At 43.6% G+C, this 22223-nt stretch overlaps 1 protein-coding gene across 2 annotated transcripts in view; it reads right to left on the bottom strand.

Moving 5' to 3' along the window:
* Positions 1–22223, bottom strand: part of pus10 (pseudouridine synthase 10) — a 73639-nt gene that overhangs the window by 35318 nt on the left and 16098 nt on the right. For both annotated transcript variants that reach the window (XM_078405773.1, XM_078405772.1), the window contains exons 4-6: positions 19408–19494; positions 11499–11533; positions 272–383 (exon numbers count right to left, since the gene is read on the bottom strand). In XM_078405773.1, the coding sequence (XP_078261899.1) occupies positions 272–383; positions 11499–11533; positions 19408–19494 (234 nt within the window). The remainder of the gene's footprint in view (positions 1–271; positions 384–11498; positions 11534–19407; positions 19495–22223) is intronic.

Below are 22223 nucleotides of genomic sequence, written 5' to 3'. Positions count from 1 at the left end.
TAATTATTAGATCAAATATAAAAAGCCAATTTAGTTATATATTTAAAATATTACTGAAAGCATATCATTTCATTTACATTCATTTCCATTGAAAAACTGCATAGCTCAATTATTCTATTGCCATTAGTCCTCAGCAAGTCGATCAGATTTAACATTCCAACAGTTCAAGTTCAGCTATTCCACTTTCATAACATATTTCACTGCATTTTCACATTCTAACACATTAAACTTTGAGCATTTGCCAAATCTGACATTTTGGAGATTATAATACCTTTCCATCCACAGGGACACCCAGTTCTTCAGAAAGCAGAGGGTGGGTTATCCACTTAAAAACTTCTTTTATTTGTAAAATATCACCCTTTGTTAAGAAGCTTCCTTGTTGCCTGTCAAATATACAGAGAGTATGATGCTGGAATTTCACTCAAGTCTTGTTAATGTTATTGTTTAGGTGGAAAAAGCAAAGTTACGAGAGAGCTTGGAAAACTGAGATTACCTGGCTTCATCTCCTGCTAACACCAGTTACATCTAACCCGATTGTATAGAGACTGGTGCAAATGCCTGAAGGCGAGATCTTATTTATAAGACTGAAGTGATAATTAGACAGTTAGGTTTTGCAGAGTAAAGTCGGCCACGTTGCAAACATCATAACTAAAGGGGGCAGCCAATTTCAACTCAGAAATACCAACAGCTAATATTTCAAATTATAGAGAACATACATGATTAGGATTACATAACAATCATAATGCACTCAAGGATTCTGAACATAAGCCATGAGAGCAGTTCAGTTATCCAAGCCTCTTGATCATTATTAATGTAATGCAAGCTTATGCAATCACTGTGAAAACGGTATTAAAAAAAAGTAATGCATATTCAAAGTATCATCTATAGTCATCTATAGACTAAAACTCTCATTTGTTTGTTTGTTTGTTCCTGAACTACAGCCAAATCGGTACACGATAGCACGACAATTTTAGGCCCACCTTACTCACCGTCGTCCCTTTGGTGCTAATGGAAGAGGTTTCATTGAAATCGGTGTTATATTTTAAAAGTTATTTACATTTTAAATAGGGAGGAGAGGGGAGGTGAGGGGAATGGAGTGGGGGGGAGGAGAAGGAGGGTGGAGGGAGAGGGGAGGGGAAAGGGGAGGGGAGGGGGGAAGGAGAGGGTGCTGCACGAATGCAGGAGAGGTTTGGGCCCAACGGGTCCACTTGGTCTAGTCCAAACTATAAGGTGCTCTTTCTTTAAAAATTGTTTTCATAAACTCTTGGAACTTAACCTATATTCCGAATATGCAAGCACTTGATTGAACATTTTGATTTAATATTACAAAATAACTAAAAGGGAATTAAAAAAATATCTATAATCGTAACATTCAAATACTGAACCAGGCCATTTCAGCTCTTGTAGCACGACATATTATAATCATCATAATCGTCTGTACCTCCTCCAACCTCATCTATTGCATCCGCTGCTCTAGATGTCAACTTATTTACATCGGTGAAACCAAGCGCAGGCTCGGCGATCGCTTCGCTCAACACCTGCGCTCGGTCCGCGTTGGCCAAACTGATCTCCCGGTGGCCGAGCACTTCAACTCCCCCTCCCATTCCCAGTCTGACCTTTCTGTCATGGGCCTCCTCCAGTGCCATAGTGAGGCCCACCGGAAATTGGAGGAACAGCACCTCATATTTCGCCTGGGCAGCTTGCAGCCCAGCGGTATGAACATCGACTTCTCCAACTTTAGATAGTTCCTCTGTCCCTCTCTTCCCCTCCTCCTTCCCAGATCTCCCTCTATCTTCCTGTCTCCACCTATATCCTTCCTTTGTCCCGCCCCCCTGACATCAGTCTGAAGAAGGGTCTCGACCCGAAACGTCACCCATTCCTTCTCTCCTGAGATGCTGCCTGACCTGCTGAGTTACTCCAGCATTTTGTGAATAAATACTTTCTAATCGTAATCATAATTTATTGGCCAAGTGTGTTTTGCAACATACGCGGAATTTGGTTTGCCATACAGTCATACCAAAAAAGCAACAAGACACACAACTACATAAAAGTTTGACATAAACATCTACCACAGCGGCTCCTCCCCATTCCCCACTGTGATAGAAGGCAATAAAGCCTTATCTTCTTCGCACCTTTTCTCCCGGGGTCGGGGGGGGGTCGAACCATCCACAGGAGGGGCGGTCGAAGCTCCCGCGGCTTGGAGCTCCCGAAGTCGACCCCCACCCCCCCCCCAAACATAATACAAAACTAAAGAGAAACTAAAACATACATTTTACAACAAACTAAAAACACACAAAGGAAAAAGATGAGACAGACCGTTGGCGAGGCAGCCATCGTACAGCGCCCCCTGGTGGTGCTCTCATCAGACTAAAGGTGTCAAGAAGTATTAAAATGTTGAGTAAGCATGGATAAGCTAATTATTATCACCCTCTCTCTCCTTCACACCTTCTGAAAAATGGTTTACAGACATTCAAGTAAAACAGTTAATAATATGACAGTTAGGAAGTGTAAGTGAGGCTCGACATAAACATTGTTTCGTCTCTATTCTGCTCACAATGTCTTTGGAGAAGGTAGGAGTTGATATGTGCCATAAGCAACCTCTCAAAGTACTTCATCACATGGAAGTTAATGACGCAATGACCAGTCATTGAGGCATGTCACCTTGGGCACACCGGTATTATTAATGCCCTTTTAAAGCAGATGGGAATCTCAGACCTCAATAATGAGGTTTGAACTTCAACTAGTTGGTCCGCGCAGGTAGACCAGCAGGTCTAGATGCTTTCAGAGGGTTCATCCCACCTGAAGGATATTTTGTCGTCAGGCCCTGGTGATTGAGCTTACAATGCCACGGTTGGCCTATAATGGGCCGAGAAGGCACATCAGGCAGTGAAGAAAGCCAATGGAATGTTGGCCTTCATAACAAGAGGAGTTGAGTACAGGAACAAAGAGGTCCTTCTGCAGTTGTACAGGGCCCTAGTAAGACCGCACCTGGAGTACTGTGTGCAGTTTTGGTCTCCAAATTTGAGGAAGGATATTCTTGCTATTGAGGGCATGCAGCGTAGGTTTACTAGGTTAATTCCCGGAATGGCGGGATTGTCGTATGTTGAAAGACTGGAGCGGCTAGGCTTGTATACACTGGAATTTAGAAGGATGAGAGAGGATCTTATCGAAACATATAAGATTATTAAGAGGTTGGACACGTTAGAGGCAGGAAACATGTTCCCAATGTTGGAGGAGTCCAGAACCAGGGGCCACAGTTTAAGAATAAGGGGTAGGCCATTTAGAACGGAGATGAGGAAAAACTTTTTCAGTCAGAGAGTTGTGAATCTGTGGAATTCACTGCCTCAGAAGGCAGTGGAGGCCAAGTCTGAATGCATTCAAAAGAGAACTAGATAGAGCTCTTAAGGATAGCGGATTCGGGGGGTATTGAGAGAAGGCAGGAACGGGGTACTGATTGAGAATGATCAGCCATGATCACATTGAATGGTGGTGCTGGCTCGAAGGGCCAAATGGCCTCCTCCTATCAAAGCACGCACGGACACGTTGAGCTCGACCATTGATGATGCCTCGCTGTCATTTGATTTTGCCTTTAATTTAGTTTAGAGATATAGCGTGGAAACAGGACCTTCGGCCCACTGAGTCTGCGCTAACCAGCGATCCCTGCACATTGACACTATCCTACACACACTAGGGACAATTTACATTTATACAAAGCCAATTAACCTACAAACCTGTACGTCTTTGGAGTGTGGAAGGAAACGGAAGATCTCAGAGAAAACCCATGTGGTCATGGGGAGAACGTACAAACTCCGTACAGACAGCACCCGTAACCGGGATCGAACCCAGGTCTCTGGCACCAAAAGCACTGTAAAGCAGCAACTCTACCGCTGCACCACCGTGCCGCCATGTGGAGGTGATGGTGTCCAAGCCCTACCACAGCTTCCGAACATCCGTCTCATCCTCCAATTTAGAGCGAAAGTCCCTTTTAGTGTTTACAATGGCCTTATCTGGAATTTAGAAGACTGAGGGGGGATCTTATTGAAACATATAAAATTCTTAAGAGGTTGGAGAGGCTAGATGCGGGAAGATTGTTCCCGATGTTGGGGAAGTCCAGAACCAGGGGTCACAGCTTAAGGATAAGGGGGAAGTCTTTTAGGACCGAGATGAGAAAACATTTCTTCACACAGAGGGTGGTGAATCTGTGGAATTCTCTGCCACAGAAGGTAGTTGAGGCCAGTTCATTGGCTATATTTAAGAGGGAGTTAGATGTGGCCCTTGTGGCTAAAGGGATCAGGGGGTATGGAGAGAAGGTAGGTACAAGTTACTGAGCTGGATGATCAGCCATGATCATATTGAATGGCGGTGCAGGCTCGAAGGGCCGAATGGCCTACTCCTGCACCTATTTTCTATGTTTCTATGTTATCGCAGTCACACCTAGACTTTATGTATGCATCTGCGTCGTCAGACTTCAATGCCCGACATCTGGTCCTCAGATGATTGTGGACCTCCTGGTTCACCCAAAGCTTCTTGGTGGGAACATGCTGCACCTTATGAAACAGGTAATAACCATGGCGGACTTGCAGAGTCCTTGAACATCGCCTCAAATACTGACTCCAAGCAGTCCTGGTGATGTTCCCCTGCATCCCCTGAGCCGTCTGTGCTGCCCTCTCCACTGACAGTGCACTGTCCAGTCACCGCTTGTACAAAGGATGGAGCAATAGGCATATTTGATGGTGGAATCGCAGTGGTCAAGGGTGCTTGATCTTCTGGTGGTAATTAGGAAGTGACTTCTTATGGCCTTGTTGAAGTTCACAGCTTTGGGTGAGCGGGCCATCTCCGGGGATTTGGGGGGGGGGGGGGGGGGTGGGAGGAGGGGTAAGCCCATGTCTCTGTGAAACAAAGGCTGTAAGTTTTTGATTTGCTCGCCCGCAATCGTTCAGAAAAAAAAGTCTTCCAAATTTGTTCCCTTTAAGAAAATAGACTGGAATATCCAGGAATAAGCAGGGCGATTAAAAACAAAATGTAATCTTACATTTTTCAAGTTCAAACCCAGAAAAAAACAATGGCTTTCCAAGATTGTACAAGACTACAGTGAGACACAAAAAGCTGGAGTAACTCGGCAGGACAGGCAGCATCTCTGGAGAGAAGGAATGGGTGACGTTTCCCAGTCTGAAGAAGGGTCTCGACCTGAAACGTCACCCATTCGTTCTCTCCAGGGATTCTGCCTGTCCCGCTGAGTTGCTGCAGCTTTTTGTGTCTACCTTCGGTTTAAACCAGCATCTGCAGATCCGTCCTACACAGGCATCTCTGGACAGTGTGTAACCCCAGTAGAACAGACCTACTCCAAAGACGTACAGGTATGTAGGTTAATTGACTGGGTAAAATGTAAAAATTGTCCCTAGTGTGTGTAGGGTAGTGTTAATGTGTGGGGATCGCTGGGCAGCGGGGGCTCGGTGGGCCGAAGGGCCTGTTTCCGCGCTGTATCTCTAAATCTAAAAAAAATCTAAATCTACCTTGGAATCTAGCCTCACTAGATTAAGTCCCAGCATGAGAGGTTTATCCTCTGAAGAGAGACTGGGTGTGACCAACTTAAACTCACAGGAATTTAGGAGAAAGAAAGAACTCATTCAGAAATAGAAGATTCTGATGGAGCTTGACAGAACAGATATTAATTGGTTGTTTTCTCCAGCTATTGGGTCTTTAACTATAATCCAATTGAGTCTATAGTCTATAATCCAATATGCAGTTGAGGAAGAGTAAATTGAGAAGCAATTTCTCAATGATTCACAAACAATAATAATGGCTTAAAATCAGGGTAAATGATTAAATAGATGGAAATGAGATGACATAAGGTTTCTTTGCACAGAAGGATGTCAATCTTTGGAGCTCTCTAAGCAAAAGGGATGTAAGTATTTAGACAGGTAGTATCTTTGATCTAGATTTTTTTAGATTTAGATTTAGAGATACAGCGCAGAAACAGGCCCTTCGGCCCACCGGGTCCGCGCCGCCCAGCGATCCCCGCATATTAACACTATCCTACACATACTAGGGACAATCTTTACATTTGCCCAGCCAAATAACCTACAAACCTGTATGTCTTTGGAGTGTGGGAGGAAACCGAAGATCTCGGAGAAAACCCACGCAGGTCACGGGGAGAACGTACAAATTCCGTACAGACGGCACCCGTAGTCAGAATCGAACCCGAGTCTCCGGCGCTGCATTCGCTGTAAGGCAGCAACTCTACTGCTGCATAATCGGGCAGCAGCAAAATAGTTTTTTCCTCTATCCCAACAGTACACCTAATGACAGGTACGTATACTCTAGCTTACTCGCATATGATGGTAAACACTTCTATTTTTACTGCAACCAATGCGCCACCGTGCCGCAGTGGCAGAGACAAATGGGTTTTGGACGTTTAAAGGCCTCAGAAAATCCGAGGAATAGTTGAGGAAGCTCGTCCCTTGGCACAGGACGCATCGTGATCCTAATGCACGTCACAGCAGGCTCCAAGGGCCAAATGCCCATCCCTGCTCCTTTCTTTTAGAGCAAGATCTTAATTTTAGCATCAAATCATCACAATAGGGATACTGAAACTAAGAATTCCACTGCATCAGTTGGTAACCCAGGATCAAATCAAACGTAACGAGAGAGTACAATTTATTATATTGTCACACACTTTCTGCCAGGGACTTTTATTTTCCACAAAAACTACTCAAGTAGCAGCGTGGCAAATTGACATATCCATCATGTTATTCCACACAATTGGGAGAATACCCATTCGAGACACAAAGAGCTGGAGTAACTCAGCGGGCCACAGGCAGCATCTCGAGAGGAAAGGAATAGATTACGTTTCGGGTCAAGAAACGCTAATTTTTTTGAAAATTTGATATCTATGGTGCTTTTGAGCTACTGTACTGGGATGCGTCTTTTAAAACCCAAGAACTGCAGGCCTGTAGTTCATTTAGAGAGCTATTGTTCATGGACTGATTCAGATTAAACAACCCAACAGTATGAACATTAAATGTTCCTATTTCAAGTAATATCTCTGTACCCCCTCTCTCCTTTTTAACCTCTGCCCCCACTCTCCTCCCAGTTTCCACATATTTCCTCCACCATCTCATGTCATAAGGAATAGGAGTACAATTAGGCCATTCGGCCCATCATGTCTACTCCGCCATTCAATCATGGCTGATCTATATCTCCCTCCTAACCCCATTATCCTACCTTCTCCCCATAACCTCCGACACCTGTACTAATCAAGGATCTCTCTATCTCTGCTGTAAAAATATCCATTGACGGCCTCCACACACTTCTGTGGCGAAGAATTCCACAGATTTACCGCCCTCGGACTAAAGATATTTCTCCTTCCTGAAAGAACGTCCTTTAATTCTGAAGGTAAGACCTCCAGTCCTAGACTCTCCCACTGGTGGAAACATCCTCTCTGCATCCACTCTATCCAAGCCTTTCACTATTCTGTATGTTCCAATGAGGTCCCCCCTCATTCTTCTAAACTCCAGCGAGTACAGGTCCAGTGCCGACAAACGCTCATCATGGGTTAACCTACTCATTCCTGGGATCATTCTTGTAAACCTCCTCTGGACTCTCCAGAGCCAGCACATTCTTCCTCAGACATGGTGCCCCAAATTGTTCACGATATTCCAAATGCGGCCTTACCAGCACCTTAGAGCCTCAACATTACATCCCTGTTTTTGTACACAAGCCGTCTTGAGACATATGCTGCCATTATTATTATATTATATATTATTATATATTAAAATAAATATATTATTATTGTTTGCATTATTTCGTGCTGGCTCGAAGGGCCAAATGGCCTCCTCCTGCACCTATTTTCTACGTTTCCTACAACCCTTGTCCCCCTCGCCGTGCCTTATATGACTGGTTAGCACACTACAAACGTTTTTCACTGTATCTTGGTACACGTGACAATAAACAACACTATTTCCTTGTATCTCCTATGTTCCCTCTCCCTTCCACCCATATCCCACCTTCCAGCCTTACATTTCACTCCTCTTCTTATCTCTCACACTTTTGCCTCCTTTTCACCTCGAGCATTTGCCACTGTACCCACACATCTGCTAATCAATGCTAATGAAATGCTGAGCACTTCAACTCCCCTTCCCACTCCCAGTCACTGAGCACTTCAACTCCCCCTCCCACTCCCAGTCTGACCTTTCTGTCATGGGCCTCCTCCAGTGTCATAGTGAGGCCCACCGGAAATTGGAGGAACAGCACCTCATATTTCGCTTGGGCAGCTTGCAGCCCAGCGGTATGAACATTGACTTCTCTAACTTTAGATAGTTCCTCTGTCCCTCTCTTCCCCTCCCCCTTCCCAGTTCTCCCACTGTCTTCCTGTCTCCACCTATATCCTTTCTTTGTCCCACCCCCCTGACATCAGTCTGAAGAAGGGTCTCGACCCGAAACGTCACCCATTCCTTCTCTCCAGAGATACTGCCTGACCCGCTGAGTTACTCCAGCATTTTGTGATACCTTCGATTTGTACCAGCATCTGCAGTTATTTTCCTACACAATCCCCCTTACCTTATCCACCTAGCACTGGCCTGCTTTTCATCCTCTCCCCAACCCCCCTCCATTCTCCCTTCTCCCACCCAGTACTCCATCAGTCGGAAGAGCCTTGACCAAAAACATCATGTCCATTCCCTCCACAGATATTGCCTGACCCGCTGAGTTCCTTCTGAATTTTTGTGTTTTGTTCAAATTAATCAAGCTCTCATACTGAATAAACATTTTATTCACAGGTTCTTTCTCACCAATTCTTCCGAGCTTCTGGGATAATGGGGAAAGTGAAAGGATCAGGTGCAAATCCACATTTTTATTTTAACCAGCCGCAAAACTATTTTTTAAACAAATATTGTGCAATGCATAGCCTTTCTAATCAAGGTAACTAGTTAAAAGCAAAATTAGATACCTGAATTAGGAAAATTCAGTTATGTCAAATGCCTTTTTTTACTGATTTACATGAGATTACAAATATTAGAGATGAGAAAGTGCAGGGTGGGAATATTAAATATTAAAACATACAAAGAATTAAATAAATGCTAAAAACAAAATCAAATATTTTATAAGATTCAATTTCACAAAAATCTTAATGATACAAAGCTGGGTGGTAGTGTGAACTGTGAGGAAGATGCTATGAGGTTGCAGGGTGACTTGGACCGGTTGTGTGAGTGGGCGGATGCATGGCAGATGCAGTTTAATGTGGATAAGTGTGAGGTTATCCACTTTGGTGGTAAGAATAGGAAGGCAGAGTATTATCTGAATGGTGTCAAGTTAGGAACAGGGGACGTACAATGCGATCTGGGTGTCCTAGTGCATCAGTCACTAAAAGGAAGCATGCAGGTACAGCAGGCAGTGAAGAAAGCCAATGGAATGTTGGCCTTCATAACAAGAGGAGTTGAGTATAGGAGCAAAGAGGTCCTTCTGCAGTTGTACAGGGCCCTAGTGAGACCGCACCTGGAGTACTGTGTGCAGTTTTGGTCTCCAAATTTAAGAAAGGATATTCTTGCTATTGAGGGCGTGCAGCGTAGGTTTACTAGGTTAATTCCCGGAATGGCGGGACTATCATATGTTGAAAGACTGGAGCGACTAGGCTTGTATACACTGGAATTTAGAAGGATGAGAGGAGATCTTATCGAAACATATAAGATTATTAAGGGGTTGGACATGTTAGAGGCAGGAAACATGTTCCCAATGTTGGGGGAGTCCAGAACCAGGGGCCACAGTTTAAGAATAAGGGGTAAGCCATTTAGAACTGAGATGAGGAAAACCTTTTTCAGTCAGAGTTGTGAATCTGTGGAATTCTCTACCTCAGAAGGCAGTGGAGGCCAATTCTCTGAATGCATTCAAGAGAGAGCTGGATAGAGCTCTTAAGGATAGCGGACTTAGGGGGTATGGGGCGAAGGCAGGAACGGGGTACTGATTGAGAATGATCAGCCATGATCACATTGAATGGCTCGAAGGGCCGAATGGCCTCCTCCTGCACCTATTGTCTATTGTTTAAGTGTAGAGTCAGAGTCATACAGAATGAAACAGACCTTTTGGACTCCACACTCCACAGAACGAAACAGATCATCTGGACTGCTTTAATTTCGCTGTACTTTGTGTAGTGACAGTAAAGGTTTTTTACATTTACATTTACATTTTGACCCATCTCGACCATGCCAACCAAGGTGCCCCATCTAAACTAATTCCCTCTGCCCATGTCTCATCCATATCTCTCCAAACCTTTCCTAAACATGTACCATTCCCAATGTCCTTTCAATGTTATTGTACCTGCATCAATCACTTCCTCTAGCAACTTGTTCCATGCACATACCACCCTTTGTATGAGAAAATTGCCCCCCAGACTTTTATTAAATCTGTCTCCTCACAACTTAAATATAAACATAGCACAAAAAGTAAGGACATTTGTGTTTGGTAGATTATTTATTTGTTGTAACAATGCTTCTTGGCAATAAATCTTATACCGTTGGAAAGCCTGTTTATTTCCCTTTTAAATGGTGCCACATTTGTAAGGAACATGCATTTGTGGGATGAGCAGCAGAGCTGAGTATATGGGTTGCGCCCATGAAAAATTTGCCAAATCTTCTCTGCCAATGCCAAACAGCTTATTCTGCTGTTGCTATTGACTCTTGTTTTGAGCTTCTGGTACCCCCAGGTGCTGACAAGAATGGGATGCCATCCCACAACAGTGTGTGACCAGGCTGGTGACCAGCATGAGGAGGAGGTGCCAGGCTGTTATGGCTGTGTATGGTTCTTCCACACGCTACTGTGGCTCCTGTTTATTAAATGAATAAATTGTTAAATTGCCAATATGTCTTGTTTCTTCAGACTTCAATCATCCAATCCACCAAACAACACCGAACAAGAGTCAATGGCAGAATAAGCTGTTTGGCATTGGCAGAGAAGATTTGGCAGATTTTTCATGGGCGCAACCCACATACTCAGCTCTGCTGCTCATCCCACAAATGCATGTTCCTTACAAATGTGGCACCATTTAAAAGGGAAATAAACAGGCTTTCCAACGGTATAAGATTTATTGCCAAGAAGCATTGTTACAACAAAGAAATAATCTACCAAACACAAATTTCCTTACTTTTTGTGCTATGTTTACGTCCTCTCGTTCTTGATTCCGCAATTCTGGGGAAAAAAAGACAATGTGCATTCACCGTCTCTCTGTGCCCCTTGTGATTTTCCCCTCAGTCTCCTATGGTCCGATGCACAAAGTCCTCATCTGCCCAGTCTCTCTGCTATAACTCAGTCCCTCAGGTCCTGGCAACATCCGCGCAAGTCTTTTCCAACGTAATTGGCATCTTTCCCATGGCAAGGCGATCGAAACTGAACACACACAGTTTTTTCTAAATTTTAATAAATAGCTTTGTTGAAACTGAAAGCAGTGGCAAATACTGTTATTTGCAAAGAGAGCAAAAAAACAAAAATTCCCTGCAATGATTACTTACCCAGCTTCCTGTTTTACCAGCAACCAAGTGGCATGCTAATAGGTATGTTACCACACCCAGAGATAAAAGAAAAAACGTAAACCATTAAAATGAGGTAACATTTCCTGCCTTACGTGATTGTCTAAGCACATCACAAGAGATAAAGTTACAGTCCTCAGAAGTACAGCCCACTTGACAAAGCACACAAAAGTGAGGAAGTGAACACAATATTTGTTATGCAGCGGTTTAAATTCCACAACTAGCTCTTACAAGAAGTTTAGAAATCCCCTTTACACTCTCAGCCTTTACAGTTCTAGCTACAATTAACACTTTAAAATAAAAAGCATTTTCTCCCCTCACAAAAGAATAATTGTAGTCAGTGTTTGGTTCTGAAACACTTGCACGTTTCACTTTGACACTCACAGTCAGCATTAAGAAACTACAGGTCAGGTGCAAGATTTTTTAAAGATTTTTTAGATTTAGAGATACAGCGCAGAAACAGGCCCTTCGGCCCACCGGGTCCGTGCCGCCCAGCGATCCCCGCACACTAACACTATCCTACACCCATTAGGAACATTTTTTACATTTGCCCAGCCAATTAACCTACATACCTGTACGTCTTTGGAGAGTGGGAGGAAACCGAAGATCTCGGAGAAAACCCACGCAGGTCACGGGGAGAACGTACAAACTCCGTACAGACGGCGCCCGTAGTCAGGATCGAACCCGAGTCTCCGGCGCTGCATTCGCTGTCCAGGCCTGTTTGTATTGAATGGCAGTGCAAGCTTGATGGGCCAGCGAGCCATCTCCCATGTCCCTGCGCAAATACTTCTTGCATTTTCAAGCAAGACTCTTGGACCCCATCACAACATCAACAGTGTGCAGACAAGGCGATATGTCACACGCCTGTTTCTTTACGAGAAATATGATGCGCTTTGAGGCAGAGGGACGAAGGAAAATAATTCCCAATTGGGCTAAAAGCCTTTCATCGCAATTTTAATTAGAAAATGTTATTCAGGAAACCAAAAAAAAATTACGCACTAAATTAAAAAATATAATTTCATTAGGAATGCTATATCGTTGCATCCGATGATGCCTGAGGATCTGTTCTTGCCACCTCCATCACGAACCACTGATTTTCTATCTGCCTGCGGCCATTTAACATCACCCACGTGCCGATTATACCCACAAGAACACAAGAAAAAATAGGAGCAGGAGTAGGCCAACCGGCCCCTCGAGCCCACCCTGCCATTCAATACGATCATGGCTGATCCCACCCCAACCCCCTTCCCACTATCGCCCTTCTTCCCACCCAAAAGAACCGTGTGATCTCCTGGGAGAGGCGAAAAACCGGATAAAAACACAGGCCAATTTGGGAAAAAAATCCGGGAAATTCCTCTCCGACCCCAAGCTAGGCGATCGAAACTTGTCCAGGAGATTACTCAGGTCTTACTATACTAACAATAGCTCATGTCCACTTCCCTGCCCGCTCCCCGTAACCCCTAATTCCCTTGTCTATTAAAAAACAATCTATTTCCGTTTTAAATTTATTTAACGTTCCGGCTTCCACAGCTCCCTGAGGCAGCAAATTCCACAGACTAACCACCCTCTGAGTGAAGAAGTTTCTCCTCATCTCAGTTTTAAGAGAGCCCCCTCTTATTCTAAGACTATGCCCCCTAGTTCTGGTCTCCCCGATCATCGGAAACATCTTTAGCGCATCCACCCGATCAAGGCCCCTCATGATCTTATACGTTTCAATAAGATCGCCTCTCATTCTTCTGAACTCCAATGAGAAAAGTCCCAACCTACTTAACCTTTCCTCATATGTCAACCCCCTCATCCCTGGAATTAACCGTGTAAACCTTCTCAGCACTGCCTCCAGAGCAAGTACATCCTTTCTTAAATATGGACACCAAAACTGCACACAGTATTCCAAATGCGGTCTTACCAATACTGTATACAGCTGCAGCAACACCTCCCTACTTTTATACTCTATCCCCCTGGCAATAAAGGCTAAGACTCCATTGGCCTTCCTAATCACTTGCTGCACCTGCATACTAACTTTTTGTGATTCCTGTACTAGTACCCCCAGGTCCCTCTGCGTTGTATTACCACGCAGCTCCTCCCCATTTAGAAAATAACTTGCTTTATGATTTTTTTTTCCAAAATGCATAACTTCACATTTATCAGTATTAAATTTCATCTGCCAAGTCGCTGCCCACTCTCCTAGCTTATCTATATCCTTTTGCAGGCTTTTTCTATCCTCCTCACTCCCTGCTTTTCCTCCCATTTTTGTGTCATCTGCGAACTTGGATATATTACACTTGGTCCCCTCCTCTAAGTCATTTATATAAATTGTAAACAGCTGGGGTCCCAGCACCGACCTCTACGGAACCCCACTAGTCACCGATTGCCATCCCGAGTAAGATCCATTTATCCCAACTCTCTGCTTCCTGTTTGAAAGCCAATCTTCTACCCATGCTAATATATTACCCCTAATCCCATGATTTTTTATCTTAAGTAATAGTCTTTTATGTGGCACCTTATCAAAAGCCTTTTGGAAGTCCAGGTATACCACATCCACCGGTTCCCCTTTATCCACTCGAGATGTTACTTCCTCAAAGAATTCAAGCAAATTAGTCAAACATGACTTCCCCTTCGTAAAACCATGCTGACTCTGTCCAATTAAGTTATGTTTATCCAAATACCACATCAGTATTTCTTTAATAAAAGTCTCCAACATTTTACCCACCACAGATGTTAGACTAACCGGTCTATAATTACCAGCCTTCTGTCTACTTCCCTTTTTAAATATAGGTGTTACATTAGCCATTTTCCAATCCACCGGGACCCTTCTTGACTCCAGGGAGCTTTGGAAAATTATCACCAATGCATCCACGATCCCCACCGCTATTTCTCTCAAGACCCTGGGATGTAATCCATCAGGCCCAGGGGATTTATCTGCCTTAAGTCCCAGCTCTCTTAACTCATTAAAATGATGGGCTGTTTGTTCAATATCCCGTACGGGATGAGCAGAAATTTCCTCTAAACTTATGTTGCAATGACTTAAGCCATTCCTGCAACAATCAACATTCTCTTGTCATCGACCCAAAACCTCACGCTGGGAAGTCAGTCATAGAATGATACAGTGTGGAAACAGCTCCTTCAGCCCAACTTGCCCACACCGGCCAACATGTCCCAGCTACACTTGTCCCACCTGCCCGCGTTTGGTCCACATCCCTCCAAACTTGTCCTATCATATCATATCATATCATATATATACAGCCGGAAACAGGCCTTTTCGGCCCACCAAGTCCGTGCCGCCCAGCGATCCCCGTACATTAACTCTATCCTACACCCACTAGGGACAATTTTTACATTTACCCAGCCAATTAACCTACAAACCTGTACGTCTTTGGAGTGTGGGAGGAAACCGAAGATCTCGGAGAAAACCCACGCAGGTCACGGGGAGAACGTACAAACTCCTTACAGTGCAGCACCCGGAGTCAGGATCGAACCTGAGTCTCCGGCGCTGCATTCGCTGTAAAGCAGCAACTCTACCGCTGCGCTACCGTGCCGCCTATCCATGCCTATCCATGTACCTGTCCAACTGTTTCTTAAAAGTTGGGATTGGCCCAGCCTCAACTACTTGCTTGTTCCATACTCCCAGCTTTCCCCCTTTGTATTCCTTTTACCCCTCAGATTCCTATGAAATCTTTTCCCTTTCACCTTAAATCTATGTCCTCTGTTCCCCTACTCTGGGTAAGAGATTCTGGGCATCTACCCGATTTATTCCTCTCATGATAACTCTCAAAATGAACCACTCTTCACAGCCTTGGTGTTAACTTTGGCGTCAATATGCCAGCATTCCACTGTTCAACCATTTGTAAACATGCAGAAGCTCAAAATGCTGTTCCTGATTTCCTAACTTACAGAAGGTTGTCATAGAATCATAAAGCGCAGAAACAGGCCCTTCAGTCCAAATTGTCCATGCCCACCACAATGTTCACCTTCGCTGGTCCCATTTGCCCGTGTTTGACCATGATCCCACTTCTACATCCTTTATCCCTCTGCACACTGACCCACATTAGAAGAACTAGCAGCAGGCAGCATGACGGCTGTAAGATTATGTTTGATCTCAACTTGTTTGGAATAATTAACCCAAAAGATCCCCTAATCTATTGACCTCTGGTTAAGGTTGTTGATAAAATCGAGACTCTGGAATTCCCAAGCCTCTCTACATCCCTTTCATTTTTAAGAAAGTCCACAAAATCTAACTATGTCACGAAGCTTTTAGTCATCTGCCTTTACATCTTCCTGGGGCTCAGCACCCACTTTTGTTTGATAACTCTATTATGAAGTTTCCTGGGATGTTTTTACATTAATGATACCACATGGATTATTGTATCTTTAGATAAAACAAATTTTAAAACATAATTGTGTATGTTTATACAAAAGACTCATTTTATACAGAACTGTGTGGACACAAGTAATTAAATGGATTATTGAATCAACCCCAAATTACAAAAGAAAACACATGCATTGCTGTCTTCTACTGGATAGCCCTGGTATTACACGTAGCGGTTTCAGAACAAACAAGTTCCTTGATTAATACTTCAATTTTAAATTTGATCTACTTTAACAGATAGTTGAACTTGGCAAAACTGTTGATGAACAACGCTTTCACTATAAAATTAAAAGGGGAAAAATTAATAAAAATAAATCCCCAGGATTATCCTTGGGAATCTTGCACAATATCCCTGGACAAAGTTATCAGATTTTTTTTAGATTTAGAGATACCGCGCAGAAACAGGCCCTTTGGCCCATCGGGTCCGTGTCGCCCAGCGATCCCCGCACACTAACACTATCCTACACCCACTAGGGACAATTTTTACATTTTGCTCAGCCAATTAACCGACAAACCTGTACGTCTTTGGAGTGTGGGAGGAAACCGAAGATCTCGGAGAAAACTCACGCAGGTCACGGGGGGAACGTACAAACTCCGTACAGACGGCGCCCGTAGTCAGGATCGAACCCGAGTCTCCGGCGCTGTATTCGCTGTAAGGCAGCAACTCTACTGCTGCGCCACCGTGCCGCCCACAATGGGAGCATATCTTGCCATCTCAAGTATCACTAAATGAGGAACTAGCTAGAAGGGCTGAAATTACAGTTATTATATGATGGAAAAATGACTTGCAATTATTTGGTTTATTTATTCATTCCTACAAATCTAAACTGGGGTGATAACATCAAGATCACCTTTAACTTTCCCAGAAATGACAATAAATCGGGTAATAATTTTAGACTTTGGTAAAATTATAAAATTCTCCTCAACCTTTTAATGGTCCCCCTGAGTTCAAAATTGCAAAGGGAATAAATGCTGGTAAAATGATAACATATTCATTTTTGTGAATTCTAGTAATTTGCATAAAATATGGATTCTTTATAAATTGCTTGATGGAATGCACTGCCTTTTCACTAACCGTGCCAACATCATAAAAGTACCTCAGCAGAAGAAAGACTGTATCCTTTCAAGCTTACTGCAATGATGAAATTGCTTAATATGTTAATGCAAGAATCCCACCACAGCAATTTGAGACATTGCTATTCATGTCACAAGGAGTCTGCTTATGAAGACAAGATACACAAACATTGCAAACCCTACAAGCACTTTGTGAAACTGTGCACTTTCAGTCCAGCACATTATGAATTTTCTGGAGTTTTTTAATTAAATATTTTATGCACCTCAGCGACACGGTGGCGCAGCGGTAGAGTTGCTGCCTTACAGCGAATGCAGCGCCGGAGACTCAGGTTCGATCCTGACTACGGGCGCCGTCTGTATGGAGTTTGTACGTTCTCCCCGTGACCTGCGTGGGTTTTCTCCGAGATCTTCGGTTTCCTCCCACACTCCAAAGACGTACAGGTTTGTAGGTTAATTGGCTGGGCAAATGTAAAAAAAAAAAATTGGCCCTAGAGGGTGTAGGATAGTGTTAATGTTAGGGGATCGCTGGGCGGCGCGGACCCGGTGGGCCGAAGGGCATGTTTCTGCACTGTATCTCTAAATCTAAATCTAAATGTCCGTTCACAGTGTTGTTAGAGCTGGAAGATAACTCAAGATGCAAAATAATTGCTCATGGTCCAGTGTTCCAGTTGGTAGAGTTGCTGCCTCACAGTGCTAGAGACCCGGGTTCAATTCTGACTTTGGGTGTTGTGTGGAATTTGCACGTTCTTCCTATCTCTGCCTTAAAAAATCCATTGCGGCCTCCACAGCCTTCTGTGTCAAAGAATCACATCGATTCACCATCTTCTGACTAAAGAAATTCCTCATCTCCTTCCTAAAGGAACATCCTTTAATTCTGAGGATATGACCTCTAGTCCTAGACTCTTCTACTCATGGAAACATCCTCTCCACATCCACTATCCAAGCCTTTCACTATTTGGTAAGATTCAATGAAGTCCACCCTGATTTTTCTAAACTCCAGCGAGTACAGGACCAGTGTCGCTCATATGTTAACCCACTTATTTCTGGGATCATTCTTGTAAAACTCCTCTGGGCCCTCTCCAGAGCCGGCACATCCTTCCGCAGATATGACGCCCAAAATTGCTCACAATACTCCAAATGTGGCCTGACCAGTGGCTTATAGAGCCTCGGCATTACATCCCTTATTTTTTGTATTCTAGCCCTCTTGAAATAAATGCTAATAAAATAAATGAAATAAAAGCAGAAAATGCCAAGTTATGCAGCATTATCTCCAAGGCCCATGGTCTTTTCAAATCTGCCTCATACTACGTTTCAGATGCATTCAAACAGCAAGCTGAAAGTACTCTCTGAAAGTACATAAGTCTTAGTGACGGTATTAACAATGGATCGGACTTTAATGGATCGGAAAACGTAGCCAAGCACTTTCCTTACATTTGTGTCACTAAACTATTAATTTCAAACACAATGTAGGGATAGCTGCTAAAGGGATTTCACACTGGGAGGATTTTAACTCAGGTTAAAATATTTAGCTACAGTTTAATCCAAATTTACATCTGACCCAAGTCTTGCATAATGTTGACACAAGGACACAGTAGCAAACCAGCGTATTCTTATGTATCAGCGTTGTTCATTTTGCTCACATTTAAACCTGACAATTATTAAAAGATGACACATAAAACTGCAAGTTTATATATGCATGTACAAGTTTATGTATGCAAAGAAGAACAGTTGTTGATTTAAGTCATGGTTTTAACTGGGCTCCATTTTCTGATTTGATCATATTTGCTTCAGTAAGAATAAAGCTCACAGCTACAGATGAAAGGAGATGAGAAACTGAAATATAATTTGGTAAACTTAGTTCCAAATCATCTGTTGTCCAAAAGCAGAGTAGGAAACAAGTCCACTGTCGACACTTCTCAAAAAAAAAAGTCTACACATCATGTATTAAATCATGAGAGGAGTAGATCGGGTAGACGCACAGAATCTCCTGCCCAGAGTAGGTGAATCGAAGACCAGAGGACATAGGTTTAGGGTGAAGGGAAAAAGATTTAATAGGAATCTGAGGGATAACATTTTCACACTTGGCAGGTGTATGGAACAAGCTGCCAGATGAAGTAGTTGAGGCTGTGACTATCCCAATGTTTAAGAAACAGTTAGACAGGTACATGGATAGGACAGGTTTGGATGGGATATGGACCAAGTGCAGGCAGGTGGGACTAGTGTAGCTGGGACATGTTGGCCAGTGTGGGCCGAAGAGCCTGTTCCCACGCTGTATCACTCGATGACCCCAACATAGGACGAAATCAAAAAACATGGGAAAAACAAAAGATCATAATTAGCTACATAGCCTGATTGATGTAGATCATTGCAGAGGTATTTATCAAAATATTAAGATACACATTTCATTCAACAGAACAATTCAGGTTAAGAATGAGATACCGGAATGCTCACCTCTCTGACCAAGAGCTGTGGTGGCAGCGAAACTGAAAATACAAGGCTACTAAAATGATATCCAGCAGATTCCACTTTACCACACACCTGAAAAACAATGCAAATTTTCAATTCATAGCAGAATATAAATTAAAACAAGTGGCACAAAAAAACCGCAGGAGCTTGAATCTCGATCAAAACGCAGCGCTGGAGGAACTCAGCAGTCCGCACAGCAGCTGGGAAGAGAATGGACAGGTGACATTTCAGGTCGGGACTCTTCTTCATACTGTCGGGAATAAGGGAGAGGAAGCCTGAAAAGAGTTGGGGTCAGGACAAATCAAGTGAAAGGTGAAATCAGGTGAGGGGGGGGGGGGGGGGGGAATGGCAGATGGGCAGAGAAAGTGACAAATATTAGAGACGAAACAGAGACAAAATGGTGTTAGATAAGGAGAGGAGTGAAATTTAGGGAGGGAGGGATGTGGGTGGGAAAGGACTGGGTGGAGTGGAACAAGGGGGAATAAAAGGGAAATGGAGGACTTGGGGGATGCGAGATGAGTGGAGAAAGGAGAAAGGTGCAAGGTAATTGGGGGAGAGGGGTTGGGAGAAGATGGGAGATATGGGAGCATCATGGAGTGAACTTGGGGGGCATGGAAAAGAAATAGGAGTAGGGAGTATTACTTGAAGTTGGAGTATGCTGTTCATCCCGTTAAGCTGTAAGCTGCCCAAGTGGAATAAGAGGTGCTGTTCCTCCAGTTTGAACGTGGCCTCACTCTGATAACGGGGACAGAAAGGTCAGTGTGAGAATGGGAAGGGGAGTTAAAATGAATAGCAACTGGGAGATCCAGTAGACCTTAGCGAGCTGCAAGTGCTCAGCGAAACGGTCGCCTCGTCTATGCTCGCAATGTGGAGGATGGTACATCGGGAGCACCGAATGGAGTAGACGAGGTTTGAAGAGGCGAACATTACAGTCTGAAGAAGGTTCCCGACCCAAAACATCCTCCGTCCAATCTCTCCCAAACGCTGCCATACCAGCTGAGTTCTTCCAGCACTATGGGTTTTGGTAGATTTAAACACAATCTTAAATTTACAAACATTTTGCTATCAAAATCAATTTATTTTAGCTAGACAGTGCTTCCCTTTGCTGTACGGACACAGCTTGGAATCACCATTTCCATTATTACATACAACGATTTTCCGTAAAAATGAATAGATAGTTCCAATATTTGTGATCAGTTTTGGTTTTGGTGGTCCCTGACGTTCAATGCCATTAAGCAACATTTTTTTATGCGAACATTTCCAAAGATGGTGACCCTTGGACTATCCTTGACCGGACTTTGCTGGCTTTACCTTGCACTAAACATTATTCCCTTATCATGTATCTATACACTGTAAATGGCTCGATTGTAATCATGTATTGTCTTTCAACTGACTGCATAGCAGGCAACAAAAGCTTTTCACTGTACCTCGGTACATGTGACAATAAACTAAACTGAAAGAGTGTTGTTAGTGGTCCCAGATCGAGCTTCAAATCACTGTGCGGCTATGATAAAATAACTAAAAATATACTTTCAACAAATTAGATTTAGGAAGAGGTGTTCACCAGGGAACATTTATAGAATTGATTTGTTCAAATCTCCCAGATCTGTCCTTGGGAGTTTTCTGTACACCATTTGACATAGAAACCAACTGATAGGAACAGGTCTGGCTGGAAATATTGCAGAGTTGAAAGTTTGATGCTTTTGCAATGGAAAAGATTTGAGATCCAAAACCCAATTCAAGGTCAAAAGGATATTAGGAATAGAAAATATTTGGTTGAGGCAACGTGGGTCAAGGAAACAGAGAGAGATGTTGCAAGAATAAAGAGACGGTGGGAGGTGCAATTGGTCTTGCAAATGTTGAGTTTGAGAACATCATGACTTATCTCAGAATAAAATTTAAACACACGGGCAGCACAGCGGTGGAGTTGCTGCCTTACAGTGCTTGCAGAACCGGCGATCCAGGTTTGATCCCGACTATGGGCGCTGTCTGCACAGAGTCTGTACGTTCTCCGCGTGGGTTTTCTCGAGATCTTCGGTTTCCTCCCACCCTCCAAAGATGTACAAGTGTGTAGGTTTATTTGGCTTGGTGTATGTGCCAATTGTCCCTAGTGCGCGTAGGACAGTGCTGGTGTGCGGGGATCGCGCTGGGCGGCGCGGACTCGGTGGGCCGAAGGGCCTGTTTCAGCGCCGTATCTCTAAACTAAACATAGCCCAAAACTAAAAGACGCCACAAGAGATGGAGGCAGCTCTCCTTTGTCCACATGATACCCTTGGTTTTACCCCATCAGACACAGGCCTCTTCCCCACCCTCTCTGCTGCGTAACAAAGGTCTATTGTCTCATTCCCAGTTCTGACTAAGGGTGTGCGAATTGAGCAAGTATAACTGTTTCTCTTCCTACATTTGCAGCATTTTCGATTTTTATTTTAGCTTTCTACCATCTGCAGGCCTTTTGGTTTTATTTTCACTGACTTCCTGAACTCCTGCAGTATCATTAATGAAGGGGCTCCTGCAATGCTGTTGTGGGGGACATTCTAGGATTTAGACCCAGTGGCGATGAAGAAACAGCAACTCATTGCCAAATCAAGGTGGTTTGTGCAGACTGTATGCGATAACATTTCCAGATATTTGCTGCCTTTGTTTTTCATGGTGTCACAGGTTTGAAAGCCACGAGCAGAGGCGCAAGAGACTGTTGGAATCTGAAACTAAAAAAGAAAATTACTGGAGGAACTCAGCGGGTCTTGCCACATCCATAGAAGGCAATGGACAGTCAACATTTTCAATCGAGACCCTTCACATGG

The sequence above is a fragment of the Rhinoraja longicauda genome, chromosome 9, assembly GCF_053455715.1.
Source record: "Rhinoraja longicauda isolate Sanriku21f chromosome 9, sRhiLon1.1, whole genome shotgun sequence".
Classification (NCBI taxonomy): Eukaryota; Metazoa; Chordata; class Chondrichthyes; order Rajiformes; family Arhynchobatidae; genus Rhinoraja; species Rhinoraja longicauda.
This window is presented reverse-complemented; position numbering and strand designations above follow the sequence as displayed.